Source organism: Engystomops pustulosus, chromosome 4, assembly GCF_040894005.1.
Source record: "Engystomops pustulosus chromosome 4, aEngPut4.maternal, whole genome shotgun sequence".
Lineage (NCBI taxonomy): Eukaryota > Metazoa > Chordata > Amphibia > Anura > Leptodactylidae > Engystomops > Engystomops pustulosus.
In genome coordinates, this window is record NC_092414.1 from 49568081 (window position 1) to 49587114 (window position 19034).

At 38.5% G+C, this 19034-nt stretch overlaps 1 protein-coding gene across 1 annotated transcript; it reads right to left on the reverse strand.

The window, feature by feature from the left end:
- Nucleotides 1–4188: 4188 nt before the first annotated feature.
- Nucleotides 4189–18149, reverse strand: CXCL14 (C-X-C motif chemokine ligand 14). The gene is made up of 4 exons (XM_072145879.1): nt 17922–18149; nt 17478–17583; nt 11387–11497; nt 4189–6041 (listed from the first exon to the last, which is right to left on the reverse strand). Exons 1-4 carry the CDS (start codon nt 17983–17985, stop codon nt 6026–6028), a joined length of 297 nt encoding a protein of 98 aa, XP_072001980.1. The 5' UTR covers nt 17986–18149; the 3' UTR covers nt 4189–6025.
- Between the last annotated feature and the right edge of the window lie 885 nt (nt 18150–19034).

The window sequence follows — 19034 nt, forward strand, 5'->3', positions numbered from 1 at the left end:
ATTCCCAACCTTAATAACCTTAAATATGACAGGATTATTCAGGAAAATATGGTAAATAAAATTCTAATGAGCCCATTTTGTTTACCTATAAAGAATTACCTCCAAAGTCATATGCAAATAAGCTGAAGAGAGCCTTAGTTGAGTCAAGGAGAGTCTGGATCTTGGGCTCTATAAATGTAGACTCCAGTTTTTAGTATAATTTAAGAGATAGGAATCCCATCAAATTGTGTGCCACTGGACCTGTGTGCTATGAAACCAGAGATATACACTCACCGGCCACTTTATTAGGTACACCATGCTAGTAACGGGTTAGACCCCCTTTTGCCTTCAGAACTGCCTCAATTCTTCGTGGCATAGATTCAACAAGGTGCTGGAAGCATTCCTCAGAGATTTTGGTCCATATTGACATGATTTGTCGGCTGCACATCCATGATGCGAATCTCCCGTTCCCCCACATCCCAATGATGCTCTATTGGATTGAGATCTGGTGACTGTGGAGGCCATTTGAGTACAGTGAACTCATTGTCATGTTCAAGAAACCAGTCTGAGATGATTCCAGCTTTATGACATGGCGCATTATCCTGCTGAAAGTAGCCATCAGATGTTGGGTACATTGTGGTCATAAAGGGATGGACATGGTCAGCAACAATACTCAGGTAGGCTGTGGCATTGCAACGATGCTCAATTGGTACCAAGGGGCCCAAAGAGTGCCAAGAAAATATTCCCCACACCATGACACCACCACCACCAGCCTGAACCGTTGATACAAGGCAGGATGGATCCATGCTTTCATGTTGTTGATGCCAAATTCTGACCCTACCATCCGAATGTCGCAGCAGAAATCGAGGCTCATCAGACCAGGCAACGTTTTTCCAATCTTCTACTGTCCAATTTCAATGAGCTTGTGCAAATTGTAGCCTCAGTTTCCTGTTCTTAGCTGAAAGGAGTGGCACCCGGTGTGGTCTTCTGCTGCTGTAGCCCATCTGCCTCAAAGTTCGACGTACTGTGCATTTAGAGATGCTCTTCTGCCTACCTTGGTTGTAACGGGTGGCGCTTTGAGTCACTGTTGCCTTTCTATCAGCTCGAACCAGTCTGCCCATTCTCCTCTGACCTCTGGCATCAACAAGGCATTTCTGCCCACAGAACTGCCGCTCACTGGATATTTTTTCTTTTTCGGATCATTCTCTGTAAACCCTAGAGATGGTTGTACGTGAAAATCCCAGTAGATCAGCAGTTTCTGAAATACTCAGACCAGCCCTTCTGGCACTAACAATCATGCCACGTTCAAAGGCACTCAAATCACCTTTCTTCCCCTACTGATGCTCGGTTTGAACTGCAGGAGATTGTCTTGACCATGTCTACATGCCTAAATGCACTGAGTTGCCACCATGTGAATGGCTGATTAGAAATTAAGTGTTAACGAGCAGTTGGACAGGTGTTCCTAATAAAGTGGCCGGTGAGAGTATGTACCGTATATACTCGAGTATAAGCTGAGTTTTTCAGCAAAATGTTTGTGCTGAAAATTCCCCACTCGGCTTATACTTGGGTATATAAAAAAAAAAAAAACTCAATACTCACCATGCCGACGGCCCGGACTGCTCCGCTTCCATCTTCATGTCCGCGGCGGATCCGCGGCAGCTCCGTCTGCAGCGCCTCTTCTCCTTTAGGCCGGCGCTAGGACTGCGACATCTCAGTTTGCACGGACTGCCGGCACACAACTGTGACGTCAGCAACTGTGATGTCACAGTTATGTGCCTACAGGGCCATGCGTACGGTCCTAGCGCCGGCCTGAAGGAGAAGAGGCGCTGCAGACGGAGTTGCCATGGACCCGAAGATGGAAGCTGAGCTGCCCGGGCCGTTGGAATGGTGAGTACTGAGTTTATTATTTTTAAGGTCTGGCAGGCTGTAGACACCGGGGGTCTGGCAGGCTGTAGACATCGGGGGGCTGTGACCAATGCATTTCCCACCCTTGGCTTATACTCGAGTCAATAGGTTTTTCCAGTTTTCTGTGTTAAAGTTAGGGGTCTCGGCTTATACTCGGGTCGGCTTATACTCGAATATATACGGTAGTTAGAGAGAAAAGTGCCAATTTGATTTTTGTCTGCTGTTCCCACTCCCAACTATGTATTTGATTGCCTTTGTATTTCTATTTGATTTTCTATTGAAATGCAGAACAGAAACAAAACATAAAATAAACACCTTTCTGTCTGGGTGCTAACTAAACAGAAATGGGTTTTATTCACCTGACAGTCTTCAGCCGTAGCAAACACCTTTCTGGATTTTGAGCCAAGCTCTGCCATTGTCTTCTTTCCTGGCAGACTTCCTATTCCTCACTAATGAGCACAATCCCATTCATCTAAGTTTCCCAGGGTGTGTCCACAAGGTGTGGACTGGAGGAGATGGGAATGGCAAGTCCCACTACCAGCCTACCTGCCATTGGCTCAAAAATCCATCCCAGTGCACAGCACATAAACAATGCTCAGCAAACATATTTACTTTCTGAGAAGCAATCAATCTGGATTTTTAATGTTCTCAGATGGGTAAGATGTACATCCCTTCCAGTATCGGACTGGCCATTGGCTGACACAGTTTAAAATGAGATATGACATTCAGGCAGATTGGACAGGCTGTAGTTCCCGGCATTGCCCAGGATAGTAGATAAGTGCTCTTAGCTATAAAAAAAAAAAATAGAATGGTTTAACAAAAAATATTTATACAAATTTATCTACCTATCAGTTTATTTATTAATCTATCTATGCAAAAAAAGCAGCATGCCAAAAATGAAGAGAAAAATATATTAGTGGATCTATTCTAATAAATGAATAAATACTATATTTCAGCAGACAATGGCTCCTGTATGGCTGTCCAAAATTTGGTGATTGTAAACGCGATGGTGCAGATTCCTTTACCGGACATCCAAACATACAGACATACATACACACAGACCTATACACTCAGCTTCAGGGCCGGATTAAAGGAGGGGCTCGAGCCCCGCGGCCCCCACCACTTTCACTTTTAAATGGGACCCCCACCAGTTTCCGACAGTCAGCAACTCAGCTCGCATCGCACATAGGGGTCTAGGATGTCATCTGTGTCAGTGAGACACAGCTGCCATCGCTGGGGGAGATCGCCGATGCACTGTTTCAGCGGCAGCAGGTTGTGATGGTACGCCGGCGGTGAGTGATGACGTCACGCTGTCAGCGTCCGATCACTACATGCTGCTGCTAAAACAGTGCATTGATGATCTCAGGGATAGCAGCTGTGTCTTCAGAGGCCGGTGGCTGCCAAGGAAGAGCCTGCAGTGTCGTGGGATCACTGGGAGGGAAGGTGAGGGAAGTATAAAGTTTATTATTTTGTGGCTTTTTTCTACAGGGGGCTGGAGGCTAAATTCTACAGGACGCTTAAGGCTAAATTCTACAGGGGGCTAGTAGGCTATATACTACATGGGGGCTTGCAGTCTATATACTACTGGGGACTAGCAGGCTTTATACTGGGGGCTGGCTATATACTACACAGGGCCTGCTGTTTATATTCTACCGGGGGCTGGCTATATACTACAGGGGTCTGGCTGGCTACATACTACAGGGGGACGGCAGGCTACATACTACAGGGGGACGGCAGGCTACATACTACAGGGTAGTCGGTAGACTATATACTACAGGGTAGTCGGTAGACTATATACTACAGGGTAGTCGGTAGACTATATACTACAGGGTAGTCGGCAGACTATATACTACAGGGTAGTCGGCAGACTATATACTACAGGGTAGTCGGCAGACTATATACTACAGGGGGCTGGCTATACACTACAGGGGGCTGCAGGCTATATACTACGGGAGCTGACAGGCTATTTACAGAGGCTGGCAAGCTATATACTTCCAAAAACATTGTTGGAAGGGCCCCCACCAGTTTGCGCCCAGGGGCCCCCACCACCCTTAATCCAGCCCTGCTCAGCTTTATATATTAGATGTCATATCATAGGGGTTTTTGTCTTCAACAAGTTTAACATTGGTTTGATTTGCTTATTTATTATGGTGTAGTACAGTAAACTGGTACTTATGACCAGTTTTTCTTTTCTTTTTTTTTTCTTTTGCTAAATTCTAAAGAAATATTATCCTTAACCAAAAGACACTGTACTGTACAGTTCGAAATACCAAAAACAAAAAGAAAAAAAAAAGGCAAACCACATATTTTCTCTGGTTTATTTAAAAAATGAATAAGAAACTGACATGCAACTTTTCTACAAACTGAGTATACTTAAATAAAATGATAATTTAGCAGTACAATACATATATGTAATATACACATTTATGGTATGAACCTTTATCATCAAAGTATATTTACATATTACAAAGTGACCATCTAATTTCTTAAAGAAAGGTTCCTATGGATCAATATTGAATGAAATCAGGCTTTTTAACATTCACTATAACCAGTGGGGGTAAGGCCGGTTTCACATTTTGGACCTGTACAGTCAGGGAGGTACAGGAGGTACAGAAATCATTTCTATTAGTTGAGTTTGTTTTGACAAAACCATTTTGCTCTACATAATGTATTGTGGTCATAATATGGAGACTTAATTGCTCAGTCATTTAAACTAGACTATTATGGTCTATGTCACAATAATAACATAAAATAGTTAGTAAATATACATAGTGACTTCACCATAGCTTTCTAAGAGCTAATGATATGCTAAAAGAATTTAATAACATACTAGTTTACCCTCATTCAGTGACCGCTATTCTGCCCAAACAAAATTCTGAATGCAATTTTTTCCAAGTAAAGCCAAAAGTAAAATTATTTAATTATGGCGAATAATAAAAATAAAATGCACGTGACAAACCTGTGTATAGTCATTTTCCCCCGAAGGCATATAAATTGACCCAATGTGTTTCATATATTTATATATATTTTACATTATTTTGTCATCCCAAAATCCTTATGGACACACTGGTTGTCTAAGGGCAATGTTACTGAAGGCAATTGACACAGGCCATCTTTCTTATTGCTAATTCTAAACTAATTTAGGAACACTGGGTCTAGGGTAAAACCTATGTTACATAACAAAAAGGTAAATCATTGCATACTTTTTTTTTCCCATTCTTCATAATTCAGTGTGGCTAGTACTAAGCATTAAACACCATATGATACTGTGTACAGTAGTACATGTGATTTATCTGATTTAATGGGGTACATCTTCATCAAAAATAAGTTATTTTACTTTTTTACCGATTTTTCACTTTTTTTGCATTTTCTAAAATTGAAGAAGCCATTTATTAAATTAGAAAACCATTACAATTACAATGTAATAGAAAAAAATGCAATTATTTTTAGGTCATATTTAGGATTTGGGGTAATGAAAATTTTAATAAAATTCATGTGCATCATTTTGATTAAAAAAATACTAATATAATGTTATATGATAGTTTAAAAGCCTCTTCATTAAACTGGACTACACAATATATTCATTACCTGCATTTAATAGGATCTGTTCCGTTTTCTAGAATCTGCTCTCAAAGCTATGTTTCTCCATATGTATAAGGCCCCTACTTTATTCAATACTACTACAAGGCGATTTTATTCACAGAAGCAAATTTTTCATTTGAGACTCATCAAAAAACAATTGTGAAAATGCATTCTTTTCAATGGGGAGGGGGAAATTTTAAATAAATATGTAAAGAGGAAATCTGTGAATCAAAGAAATCTCCTTGTTTAGCTACATACTTAATGAACTTATAAAGCTCATAGATACTATTAACACACATAAGACATCATAGAATTATAATACAAAATCTTTCCATTGTCAAAATCATGAAGACAGTTACAGCAAAGTTCAGGAAAGTATGATATAACTATGACTTCAAAAGGTCTTATTTTGATGGTGCTATAAATGTGAAACTGGACCCCTCTTACAGAGAATAATATAAGTGTAGATTATCTGAAATCTAAGAAAGAAGTTGTTGATTTGCTTGTGCTCCTTTTGGGGCAGTTGGTTGTCTTTGCATCTTGTAAAAGGAATTTCTTCTTAGTCTTCATACACTCTGTAAAGAAAAGAATTATAAAGATTATAAATGAATTGATCATACATTTAATTTGGTTTATATTACACATATTCATAGTATTACAGTATATAAGGCTGGAAAAAGATGCAAGTCCATCATGTCCAACCTTTAAGAATTAAACAAATGCTTTTTCCGCCATAACAACCTCCTGTGGCAGAGAGTTCCATAGTCTCACTGCTCTTACAGTAAAGAACCTTTGTCTATGGTGATGGTAGAATCGCCTCTCCTCTAGGCGTAGAGGATACTCCCTTGTGCTGGTCACAGGCCTAGGTATAAAAAGATCTTTGGAGAGATTCTTGTACTGTCCGTTCAGGTATTTGTACATTGTAATGAGGTAATCCCTCAGTAGTCTTTTTTTCTAAACTGAATAGTCCCAAATTTTGAAATCTGTCATTGTATTATAGTCACCACTCCCCTAATAATCTTGATTGCTATTAATGAAATAAAAATTAATTCCTGCCACTCAGGCCTTGTTCACATTGTTTGCTCGCCCGAGCATACATCCACTCGCTGGCGAGCTCTGCTCTCCTCAACCCTCCCTAGTGAGGAATGGTGCTCCGCTCTCCTCAACCCTCCCTAGTGAAGAATGGTGCCCCGCTGTACATACGGTAAAAGATACCATTATTTTTCCCATGGACAGTACAGTGAAAACTGTGTGGCTGGATATCATGTGAATGGGATCTAATTCCCAGTTGCCATAACATATTTTATGCACACTGGCCATCATCTTGAAGAAAACCACCCTTTCCTACAACCCATACAAACCAATTCCATTCAGTGCTGGGTGATTATCACAATTAAGTTTTAATGGGTGTATTTACCGAGATTAGTTGCAGATAAACATCCAGTTCCAACCTATTTCTTTAAAGCTTTCATCTACAGTTCAGAGACCCACAAACCTGATACGATCCGAAAGACAAGATTCTTAATATGATAAATCAAGTTTCTAATTGCTATGGAACCAAAGATAAGTGTCTGAAGTGACTTTGGAAGAGATTTTTTAATAGGTAAACGGGGTAGATATCACATAAAGGAGGGAATTCAAGGGGCTTGTAGTTTCATGGGGTAAAATCTGGTGATAGGTTCCCTTCAAAAAAATTTTATTTTAAAAATTATTGTGTATATATGAGCATATTTTTCTATATTGTTGATTCATTCACTTTGCATCGCCTAGTGCCACCATATCACTAAATAGTATCTATTTGAAAATTTGTTGAGTAATAACTGGATATTGACAATGTTATTTTGAACCTAAGTCTACAAAAATGCAAACCATATGTCTTTGTTGGTAGCTGTAAGCGCTTACTTATCCTGATGTTAACCACACTAAAACATTAAAGGGGTAGGATTACTTTCCAAAAATATTTATGCTACTGTATGATAATTACTCGATGACGTGTGCCAATTCATTACCAAAAGTAAATGTACTCAGATATCTGAACATACAAAACTGCTGGTTTCAACTAGTGTTGTTTATCTGGGAGTTTTGTGGTTTTGTAAACCACAGATATAATTTTCATTTCGAATTTACATTTAGTAAATCTTCTAGATTAAATCTTTATCATCAGTTAGGATTCTAAATCAGAATACGCATTCTTCTTCATAAAATACAGATGGCTCAGGATGTCACTTAATTAAGAAGGCCCTTATTTTGACTGAATTTAGTTGTCAATGTAAAGCACATTTTATTTCATGTCTCCCTGCAATAAGAAAGGGGGAGGAAAAGTCAACTTTTTGGTAGGGGTTTAAAATACTTAATCAAAGGTAGGGAACAATCTAAGAACAATTATGGGCCATGGGTCGAGGGTGAGTTTTCCGAAGAAAATTCCCATTGCATCGTTAATGAAGGCCATATACTACCTAGGCATGGAAAACTAGAGTTTGGGTACATTAACATCTGGTTTTTACAATAGTACTTTAGGGAATGTTTGTACATATTTTGAGACTGAAATTGAAATATACCATTGATTTTATGATGTGGGGTTTTGATGACCTTTTGTTGTATAATTTGGGTCCTTGTTTCCCAAAGCACAGCATTAAAATTAACATGATTGTTAAAATGCAACATATCACAGGATCATACCAGTGTCCTTTCCATGTTCCTTTAGAAATCCATGAAGTCCAAATAAATTCATTGTTCATAGAGTATCAATAAATCAACAATAAGCCTATTTACTTTTTATTTCTATAATTAAATTTATAATGCAATGTCTAATTACCATAAACACATGAATGTTTACAGTAAATCAACAGAAAGAAAGTTTAACTGAATTATGAAGCAAAGACTCAAAATATATAAACCTATTTGATCAATATGAAACCAGATTTAAGTTTTATCAGTGTCTCCTAAATGTTATGGCATTATCAAGGATTAAAGTCAATGGTGGTAGATTTATCAAGCTGCCCGAAAGTCAGAATATGTGTAGTTGCCCATGGCAAGCAATCACAGCTCCCCTTTAAAATATTCATGAGCACCGGTAAAATAAAAGCTAAGCTGTGATTGGTAGCCATGGGCAACTAGAAATATTCTGCCTTTCAGACATCTTGATAAATCTGGCCCAATCTGTGGGCAGTATAGATATTAAGGCAGCATGGGGGTCAGTGGCTGGCCTTCAAGCACTAGGGACCTGGGTTAAATTTCCAGGGTCAACTTCTGCAAAGAGTTTGTATGCTCTCTCCGTGTTTGCGTGGTTTTCCTCTGGGTCCTTTCTATGGAATATGTTAGGAATAGCTTTTAGCTGAACAGTAATAGCTATCCTTATTGCCCAGACATAGTAAAAACTCATCTACAAGCACACATTAAAACTCATATGGAAATCTAACTTTTAAAAAAACTAAAAAACACATACAAATATTTACCTATGCTTCTCTTCCCCTAGATCTGGTGCTTGTTTTCTCTAAGCTTGACATGACTAGAAAAGACAGTTATAAAAAGCAGCACGGGTACAAGATGTCCAGCACTCTGGGCTACTAATTATGCAACCCCCCGGAAACCCCCTCTCCCATGCTGGAGAGGGAGATTACATCACGCAGAGTGCATGAATAATTAGCAGCCCGGGGCGCCGGACATCTTGTCCCCCGCACTATCATGATCAAGATAAAGAGGAGCGCAGGTAAGTATTTGTAGGTGTTTTTGCATTGGTAGACATCGTCAATTTACTTAAACGTCATAGACGAAAACAAAATCACCATGCCCTAACCCACAGTTCCAATGTACATGAAGTGCTTCTGGCACAGGGAGCCTAAGCCTAAGATTTACTCTTTCTGGTGTTTTTCTCTGCACCACTTTGCGCAGTCAGAACTCAAAAATTAAATGTGAACAATGTGAAGCTTTTGGTGATAGAAACAATGCCGGTGCTTCATGCCAATGCCAACCTACTGGTAGTGGGTAATAGGTCAATTTCTTCTTTCGCCTTTCAAACTTCATTCTAGGAAATCTCTATATTATGTGAATTAGCACTGAAGAAGTTAAAGCATGAATCCAAACTTCAAATCCCTTACAACAGATGACAGAAGCTGTGGGATGTTTGATAACATTTTCTAAATTAAATTTTATACAAAAGTTCCCATCTTCTTGTGGCTGCATGTGTAACTAATCTGGATTCTCCAGGGAAATTTTCATGGCCACAGCTGGGGCTTCATCATGATGGCCTGACACATGCTTCCAAATAAAATAATTAGGGTGAATTTTCTAGTCTAATCAGAACTTGCTGGCCTCAAGCAGAAAGTATGAACTGCACTCATAGGTGCTATTAATAGAAGTCAACTGCATCTCATTATCACATTCCTCACAAGGAGCTGTCTGGGAAGAGATATTCAGAATGCAGTACAGTAGTCCGGTTCTTGTTTTCATAACTCTTATAGGTAAAGTTCCTTTAAAAACTCACCAATTGCCATCTTATATGTAGTGAAAATGTCCAAACATGCTTAAAAAAATATCATAAATATTACATGGCTTTCCCATATACACACAGAAATAAATGTGGGTCCCATTCCTGTTATTCAGAAAAAACTTGGGAATGGAGCTCTACTGGCCCTCTTGTTACAGCCATACTGAACAGATAGTGTCAAACATGGGAACTCTACTCTCAATTCAACTTTGTTGGACTTTGAAAATAGCCAACACTATACGCATGTCACTCCTGACACTCTATGTTCAACATGGCTGTGGGAAGAAGGTCAGTCAACCCCCCTTCCAAGATAAGTGAGGGCCCCAAGGGTAGGACCTGCACCTATTATCTATTTTATGACATGTGGATATGTCAATAAAAATGGGAAACTCCATTTAAGTTGTCGGTCTACTTTTGGGCAACAGGTATTCTTAAAGGACATCTACCACCAGAATCAAGGCTTGTAAACCAAGCACACTTAAATACATGTGTGTGTGTGCACTCTGGCAGGATCTGTTATTCTTTAAGCTTTTTATGCACTAGTTTTTTAAAAAAAAAGGCATTTAAAATAATGCAAATGAGCCTGAGGGGCTCTGGGCTCCATAGGTGTTAATGGAATCTGGACCCCCTTAAGCTCATTTGTGTAATTTTAAAGCTTTTTTTCTTAAAAACAAGGGCATAATAATCTTAAAGAAGAGCCATTCTGATAGAGGGTGCACACACCTGTATGTCAGTGCTTGGTTTACAATCCTTCATCCTGGTGGTAAATGTCCTTTAAGTACTTACAGAATTTTGTTGCCGCTTGTGAATCCACCAGTTTTCTGCCGCTTCTATTTTTCCGACATGGTTTTTGGCGCTTTTTGTGGCACAAAAATTAGCCTGGCTAAAAGCTGTTCTAGGGAATTCTAAACCTTTCAGTTAGTGCGCCAATTTATTAATTCCTTGTGCCACAAACTTATATACCAGTGAAAAATATATAGTTCTATATAGTTCTAGCACCACCCTGCGCCAAAAATATTAAAAATGCCCCTCTGTCTGCTTTAAACTCAAAAGAGTACAACACTTTTTCAATTCTAACAGACAATGTTTGAAGAGAAAACCTCTTAATGAACATATAGAAGTACAGAATCCTCCATAACATAACACCATTCTATGAATACAATTCAGAATTTGTATGAAACTACAGTATACTGTAGTCAGCCAATGTAGTCATCCAATGCGATTTCAATGAATTAAATGTAAATGCAATTACATTTACTGCCCTTCTTACTTCTATCACTTTATCAACAATAAAATATAAAAAAAGTACTTGATATATGCTGAAATAATTCATTTATTATTCTATAATACTCATAAGAGTAAGTGTATGACTAGTAACAGAGTTGTAGTGGTTTGAAAAGTAAGAATCAGCAGCAATTACATCAGGACACATACCTATTCTTTTCCCTGTATATTGTGTACCACTTGAGGAACTTCTTTGTACTGTGTAGTTTAGGATGTAAGCAGTATTGTTGTCCTCTGAGCCGGGAAACATGCATGGTTACACTAAAATACAAAATCGAGATACTGTATGTAATATTGTGCTATACAAAAGAATTAGCAATTCGGCAAAAGTAATCAGAAATTATCAGAAATCACAAACTAACAAATACATTCTAATATATATACATTTATTCACTATATACTATAAAGGTAAAGAAACCTGATGTGCACCTGTGGGGTACCCAAGTGATGTGCAAGTCTAAGAGTAAGACTAAGGTTCACCAGCAGAATCACGCAGCCATTGGGGGGGGGGGGGGCAGAGCTTTAGGCTTTAGTAACATTCAGTTATTGAATGGCAATATGCTCAATTTGTGCAATAAAATTTTTTTAACACAGTCGGTATAAGCAAAACCAGGAAAGAATTATAAAGGGTTAATACAAATAAAGAAGAAATAGAGGGGTGCACTTTTCATGGTGTGCAGGCCATAAAAAGTTGCAATTTTTGGTGCACGGCCAATTGTGCAGGTGGTTCGAGGAATGGGCCGGGTCAGATATTATTAAGCCAAAGTGATGAAAGAATGTTGTTTAGGGCTTGTCTAAGAGTTTGTGGAAGTTGTGTTTGTTGAGGATAATGCAGTTGCCCATTAAAATAATAGTTTAATAAGGCCTACTGGTAGGCATAGGGGGAAAGTCCGGTTTCTCAGATTTCTAAACCGCACTGGGTCCTTTTAATTTGAGTCTGACATGTGCTTTGTTGTAATATATAGGGTCTTAGATCCAGAGATCTATCATTGTGATATTTTGGCTAGTTGGGTCCGACCATCTCTGTTAGAGGAGCGGACTATATTTAAGTACCTTTGTAGTTGTACCACTTTTTAGCATGCATACACCTCTGTGAGGGACAGGTGACCTGCTGATTTACACTGGATAAGGCCTTATTCAGATGGCAAGTTTGGGGCTGGATATACATCCCCGGTGGTATGGTGCCAAACGTGTGGCACAGTACCGTACACAAGGGAAGAGATAGAACATGCTCCATCTTTCCCCGTGTCTATGGCTGTGTGCTGCTATTTCCTAAAGAGAGGGGAGGGATGAGCAGCGCTAATCCCTCCTCCTCTCCAGCGAGCCAATGTGTGGTCACCCACACTGTGGCCGGGCAACACATTTTCTACTACGTTAGTGTGAGTAACCTTTAAAACTCATTGTACAGAGTAGAAAATGTATCATGGGAGATAGGTGGGTAACATGGGCAATATGTTGGTTAGTAATATGTTGTGATCATTTATGAATATGGAGATTCTAGTAATTTGAATAAGGGTGGATTGGAATAAATTGATATTGAGTTAAAAGCCAAATACTACCTTAACTTTTCCCTGTTGAAAGATGTAGGAAAAAGAGGGACTGAGCATGTTGAAATTCTACATTTTACATTTTTTCTCTCAATGAGACAAATAAAGAACCTCTGTTGGCACCTGAAGTCCTTATGGGAATGAAAAACTGGCCAAATGGTATATAGATGGCATCAACCAGATGCTAGCGCTGTGCTGCTGTGTGTGCTGAGGTCAAAAGGGTGAAACAGATGTGTTCACAAATGAATATCTCTAACCAGATTTACAGGATAACGCTGTAAACAGAACTTTAGAAGTGATATTCTTCCTTTCAGAATTTAACTATTTATATGATTTAGCAGAAAATGTCTTTTAAGTAGATTGTGTTTGTATTCTCTGTTCTTTTATGGAAGGTTTAAGATGGAATAATATATCCCTGTGACATACAGTAGATATTCAACCCTCATGCCAAGAAGACACTTCTATCCTTGTGGGCCACACATGTTGGGTAAATTAGACACAGATCCATCTGCTCCGAGCCAAATCACGAGATCTGTTTGCACTGAGGGAAGTTATAGGTGACGCTTTAGCATGTTCATGTTGTCAATGTAAGCATTGTTTAGAAATAACATTTAGTATCAATGATTTCAACATATTCCCAAACGCACTTTTCTAAAATACATTTGGCTGCAGTAAGATAACTAAGCACGCATACCAGCTGTGCCTGACAAAATGTAGGTCATCTGCAGTTAAACATTTGGGAGACCTGGCACCAGAACAAAAACTGCAAACACAATTTATTCAGTAAACAATCTGCGATTAATTTTCATTCCTAGGATGTGCCGATAAATTTGCACTTCTTGCTCTTAATGTGGATTATCTATCTGGTTGGCTATTTAATCCTGCCATCTTTACACAGAGCTTTCACTTCTTGCTAATTAAAAGGAAGTGCCAGTCTGTGCTCCGTATTCATTTTTGTAACCCAGCGTTTTGTATGTAAGATCGTGTTTCAGGGTTTTGTTATAGCGGTCAATGAGTACAAAGTGTTTGTATAATGTTTCATATGAAGAATACATCAGAGGCTTAGATGTTGTTCCCAACCACACACAGTTCTGCATGAAATGTCCCTTATGCTTTACTAACCAATACTATGCTATGAAATGGGGCATATACTCCAGACGTTGCTACATGGATTGCTGCATGAACTATGACGTTTCAGTGAAGAAGAAACAACTGATGATGTTATGGGTACAGCCCAGGTTTCAAACAGTCCCATGTCTGGACTTCATTTGACCTCTTGTTACTCTTGTAAAGTGTCAGTAATTTTTCCTGACAAGTAGCATTTTTAGTCAATTTATAAAACTCATACAATTACATAATTGCTGTTGGGTCAGACCTTGCTTTAGAGCACTTCACAAATCTTTGACTCTGAAGTCAAACTAACTTTTTCTAAAACATTTATGTGCATGATCCTAGAAAGATACATCCATTGTGCAAGCAAATCGCAAATCTTCTTATTGACATATTGCAATAATTTAGACCCACCATTTGACCACCAATCATTGAAATATCCCATGATCTATTAATATTTAGTACTGTAACAAGGGGGAACCTTTTATATTTAGAGGTAAGAAGATTTCTACACCATCATCAAAAGGAGGAGATCTTTACTGTAAGAGCAGCGAGACTTTGGAACATACTGCTAGAGGAAGTTTTTATCTCAAACTCAAAAGGCAATTTTTAGGTTGGAGTTAAAAAAGCATTAGTAAGAAAATGCTTTATAGCATTTACTCTAAATCTAATAGGTAGTAGAATGTGCTTTAATTTAAAAAAAAAATTGGCTATAGACTATTGGCTATTTCTATAGACCCAGCACCCCCACATGTCTCGTACTCAAGGCAGAAATGAATCCCAGCCTATCTCTACTGGATGTAAGTAGCAGGTAAAGGGCCCCATAGACAAACTAAGAATGCCCCCCCTCCCACCCCACATATGACATAGCTACTAGATTTCCAGAGATGGGTTCTTGGCTTAGGGATTTATTCTTTGCCAGACTTTAATTCAAAAAGGAACTTATTGCCTTCCTCTGGATAAACATTGTGGAATAGAAAGTGTCTGACCATTACATCAGTCATTGTTTTGAGGATCAGTGGGCAATACTGGCTGACAAAAAGAAAAGAAGACAGGAGCACCAGCACTTCAGCCCCTGCCCCTGGTACACTAGGTAGTGCAATTTCATAATGTTTCAAATTTAATTTTCTGTAAAATTACAGATTTTAGTGACACAGGAAAGATGTATCTAGAAAGCTAATGAATCTGCATATAAGATGCTGGTTTGCCTGTGAATGAATTTGGAAGTGGTTAAATTCCCTTTAAGGTAAATTAGTGGATTAACCAACAGAAGATTATCATGTGTCCCAACAAAAAGACATCTACTTTAAAAGAAACCTGTCTCGACCTACAGGTTTTTATGGACCAGTAGCTTAGTGTCTATTTTAGCCCTAGGGCTGAGGGGCTTTAAAAAGTGTACGAATTTTACTGCCATCTCCAATTTACAGAAGAAATTCAGGTCTTCCAGAAATATTTGCATAACAGAAGGATATCCATGTAGGCAGTTATGAGATAGAAATGGCCTCTTTCGATCTGACATGAATACATAAAGCACATTTACTTGTGGATGTTGATGGATTGTTTCTATATGGGTTTTACACTTTGCTCCTTGATGATAGACAAGAAGTCTTCTATTGGCATCTGCTCTGCCCAGATTTCTCCTCCAACCTGCCACATGGTGAAGTGCTACTACACACAGTGCTTAACACATCTACTGGCACAGAGCCTCATGGTAGCACGCCACCTGGTGTTGTGATAAGTGACTCCAGGCCAGAAGGCACATTGTGTGGTCATGGTGCCCACTCCAGGGAGGTCAGAATAAACAGTACTGGATGTGCGGCTGTTTTACCTTCTATATTAGAACAATATAGGTGAAATTGGGCTTGGGCTTTTTATATCTTGTGGGGCGGGTTAATTCAATACTAAGCTATTGTCGTTCATGCTTATATTTTACAGACACCAACATTCCTTAGGACGGGTATATGAGGTTATAAAGTGAAGCGGACCTGCACTAGAGGGCAGCTAGTATTTATTATTAAACAAAATCCTTTCTTTTAAGAACTTAAATCTTTTAACAATATATCAATAGTGCAATATAATTTTTTGATCGTGAAAACTTTAAGCAATTTATCTTCCTTCATCATCATCCAGACTTCACATCTCTCAGGATCATTTTCACATCAATCCTCGCAGTAAGCCATACCAGATGACAGTCTTTTTGACGGTTCTTTTGCTGACGCAAAATACTAACCAAATACTGATAATCTACTATTTTATTACATTTTTTTGTATAGTAAAATAAATACAGTGACTAATATTTCACAAGAGATCCCACTGACAGTCATCTGTTATGGCCAGAAGAAGAGGCTTCTGACATCACACAGATCCATGCAGTCACCTGGGGCCAGAGAAGCTGTTTGTAGTTACTTTCTGCTCTGAGTAAACCAAAGTGTCCTCCTCTTCTACAATCCCCATGGAGCATAAGTGTAGGGAGTTGCCAAAAGCAAACATAACCTTTAACTGTTTATTTCATGTAATATTATCAGTAGCTAAACCTAAAATCACATATACAGTAGCAAACTTTATGTGACAATGTTAAAGCTGAGTGCTGCATTATTCCCTTGCTATATCCATACATTAGCAAACAATAGTAACACGTTTTATGTGAATCCAAAGACTAATCTAATGAAAGACATAACAATAACCTTACAAGTGCAGAAATGTGTTTAGGGGGTGAAAGGAAGCTGGATGACAACTATTACCATATCCAACTTGTGAGTAACTAGAGAAGATACAACTAAATATTTTGCCTGAAAAGGAACCACAAGTTACATGCATGGTATGAATTCTCATGCAGAGACTATTAATATCCATAGCTGAACAATGCACTGACCAGAGACCATTCAACACCTGTGCAGACATCCCACATCTCACCATGTGAAATATTCCAACCATCAAACAGAGCTTCAACCAACAATGTCAGTCCTCACACTGGACTCTTACATACGTCATAGAGTAGACCTTATACATACTGAAGGTATAGTATTACAATGTATTCCTGTAGTATAATGTCACACACTGAATCATTCATTGTGCAGAAGTAGTAGCTATGACTTTGTCATGTGTCGTACAATTCACCAAAACGAGACAGTGTGTCACTTGTGGCTATATATCAGGTAAAACCTGCTGAGTTATCAGTTTATCGATCAAACATGCAGCTTTAAAGTCAATTTCAGCTCTGCTACATCTGTATATTAAGAAACTGTAAGCTTCATCTATACAAACATTACTGCAATAATAATCATTATCTTAAAAACTGTATAACTACACATACAATCTATAAAAATGGAATATAATCATTTAAAAATTGTGCAAATGAGCTCATATATCAGAATTCTATGTGCAGAGTAGAAGGGCTGAGTTTGTCAGGTACAGCAGACCCATTCTGTTATTTGACACCAATGACGGTGAGATGGATCTGCTTTTAGGTAAGACTGCTTTGGTGAAAAACAAAGATGATAATTAGCATTCTACAAAGAGTTAAATGAAGAATGTAACTTGGCAAGTCTGTAAAAAGCGTACGGGAAGTATACACAATTACATACATGACCATCTTCTCCTCGCAGTAGGGATGTCTTGGTTTGATTTCCAGCTTTTGCACATCTGAAAATCGTATTTTTGGACCCTTTCGGGAACATTTGCATTTTGACCCTGGAAGAAAAGAATCAGGACATATCATTAATACAGGGAAATAAGAAAGAATTTAACATTTTAAGATTTGTAGAAATTTTACAAACAAAAAAAACAAATATTTATATTAAATGTCACAGTAAAGTAAAAACATAAAAAATAACTTTAAAAAAATGTCATCTGTTCTCATGTGTATGTAGAATTTTTGGAATATTGGAAAACATGCAAAATAATAGAAAAAAACACGACTAAGCATTGCTGCGTTTGCTCTGTAAAAGAGAGTAGTTCACTGACAAACTCAGCCCTGCTACATCTGATGAATGTATGACTAAATTATGACTTAGGATAAGATATCTCACCTTCCACGTGTAGCGTACACACAGCTAGGAGAATGAGAAGGAGAGCTGCTACAAAGGGCTTCATGTCCCTAGTGCTCCTGTGTTATTGCTGGAGTGCTGGATCAGGGTGCCCTCCTGTGTAATCTCTGGTGGCTGCTCCTGAGCCTGTGTACTGCCTTAACAGAATCCACCTCCAATGTGAGGCTCGCCTTGCCTGCCTGTCCTCTTTTAAAAGAGATCCTACAGCCCAGGGTGCAAAGTCATTAACATGCATAGCAACCCAACTACTCACTGTGTGGAGGGTGGAGATTTCTTGCTTACTCTGCCCTGTTCTGTCTGAATGGTGACGACTGTCTGTATTTTGTAACCAATTCATATCTCATATTTTATTATTTCTATCTTCTTTTAGTGAGGAATGTCTTTTACTGTATATATGGAAGTACATAACACAGTATAACATAGACTACCAAAGATTAATATGATGTTAAAAAACTACATCAATGGTGAAAAACACAATCCCAAATAAAAATTTTAAAAAAAGTGGCATTGGAATCATTTCTATATAATCAGAAGGAAACTGGCTACTGAACTGGTTATCAGTTATTTTAATTTGAGGGACAGTGGTTATCCTTATTACTGCAATTTCTTGCACCCAACTTTTCTAGATCTGCTCAGGATTCATTCGCATAATCAGTTCTGCTCATCCAGATGTTTTTATGCCGAAGTCGTAAAAGGTCTCTCAAAACATTTTGCAGAGCCTTAGAGTGCCTCCATATGTTTCTTATTTATTATTTAGTAATAAGAATTTGGGGCATGCTTCATAAGCATCCACATTATTGAGGAAAATCCCTATACAAGCGAAGCTTCTTTGGAAAGATGGCTGTGTAGTACAATATCACAGAAGAAGCAGTAGGTGATATCCTTAGGATTAGCACAGATCCCCTTGGTCCTTTCTACAGGTAGTAAAGAATTCCCTAGAGCAGATCCCAAAAATGGTCATAACCAACAACAACATTAGTCATTTCATTGTTGGCCTTGGATTCTGTTTTATTACCCTTTCCCAATCTCAATAGTGATTTGATGCTGATTCATTCTTTGTCCTAACATCTTACAAAGCAAATTGTGAAAGGGATG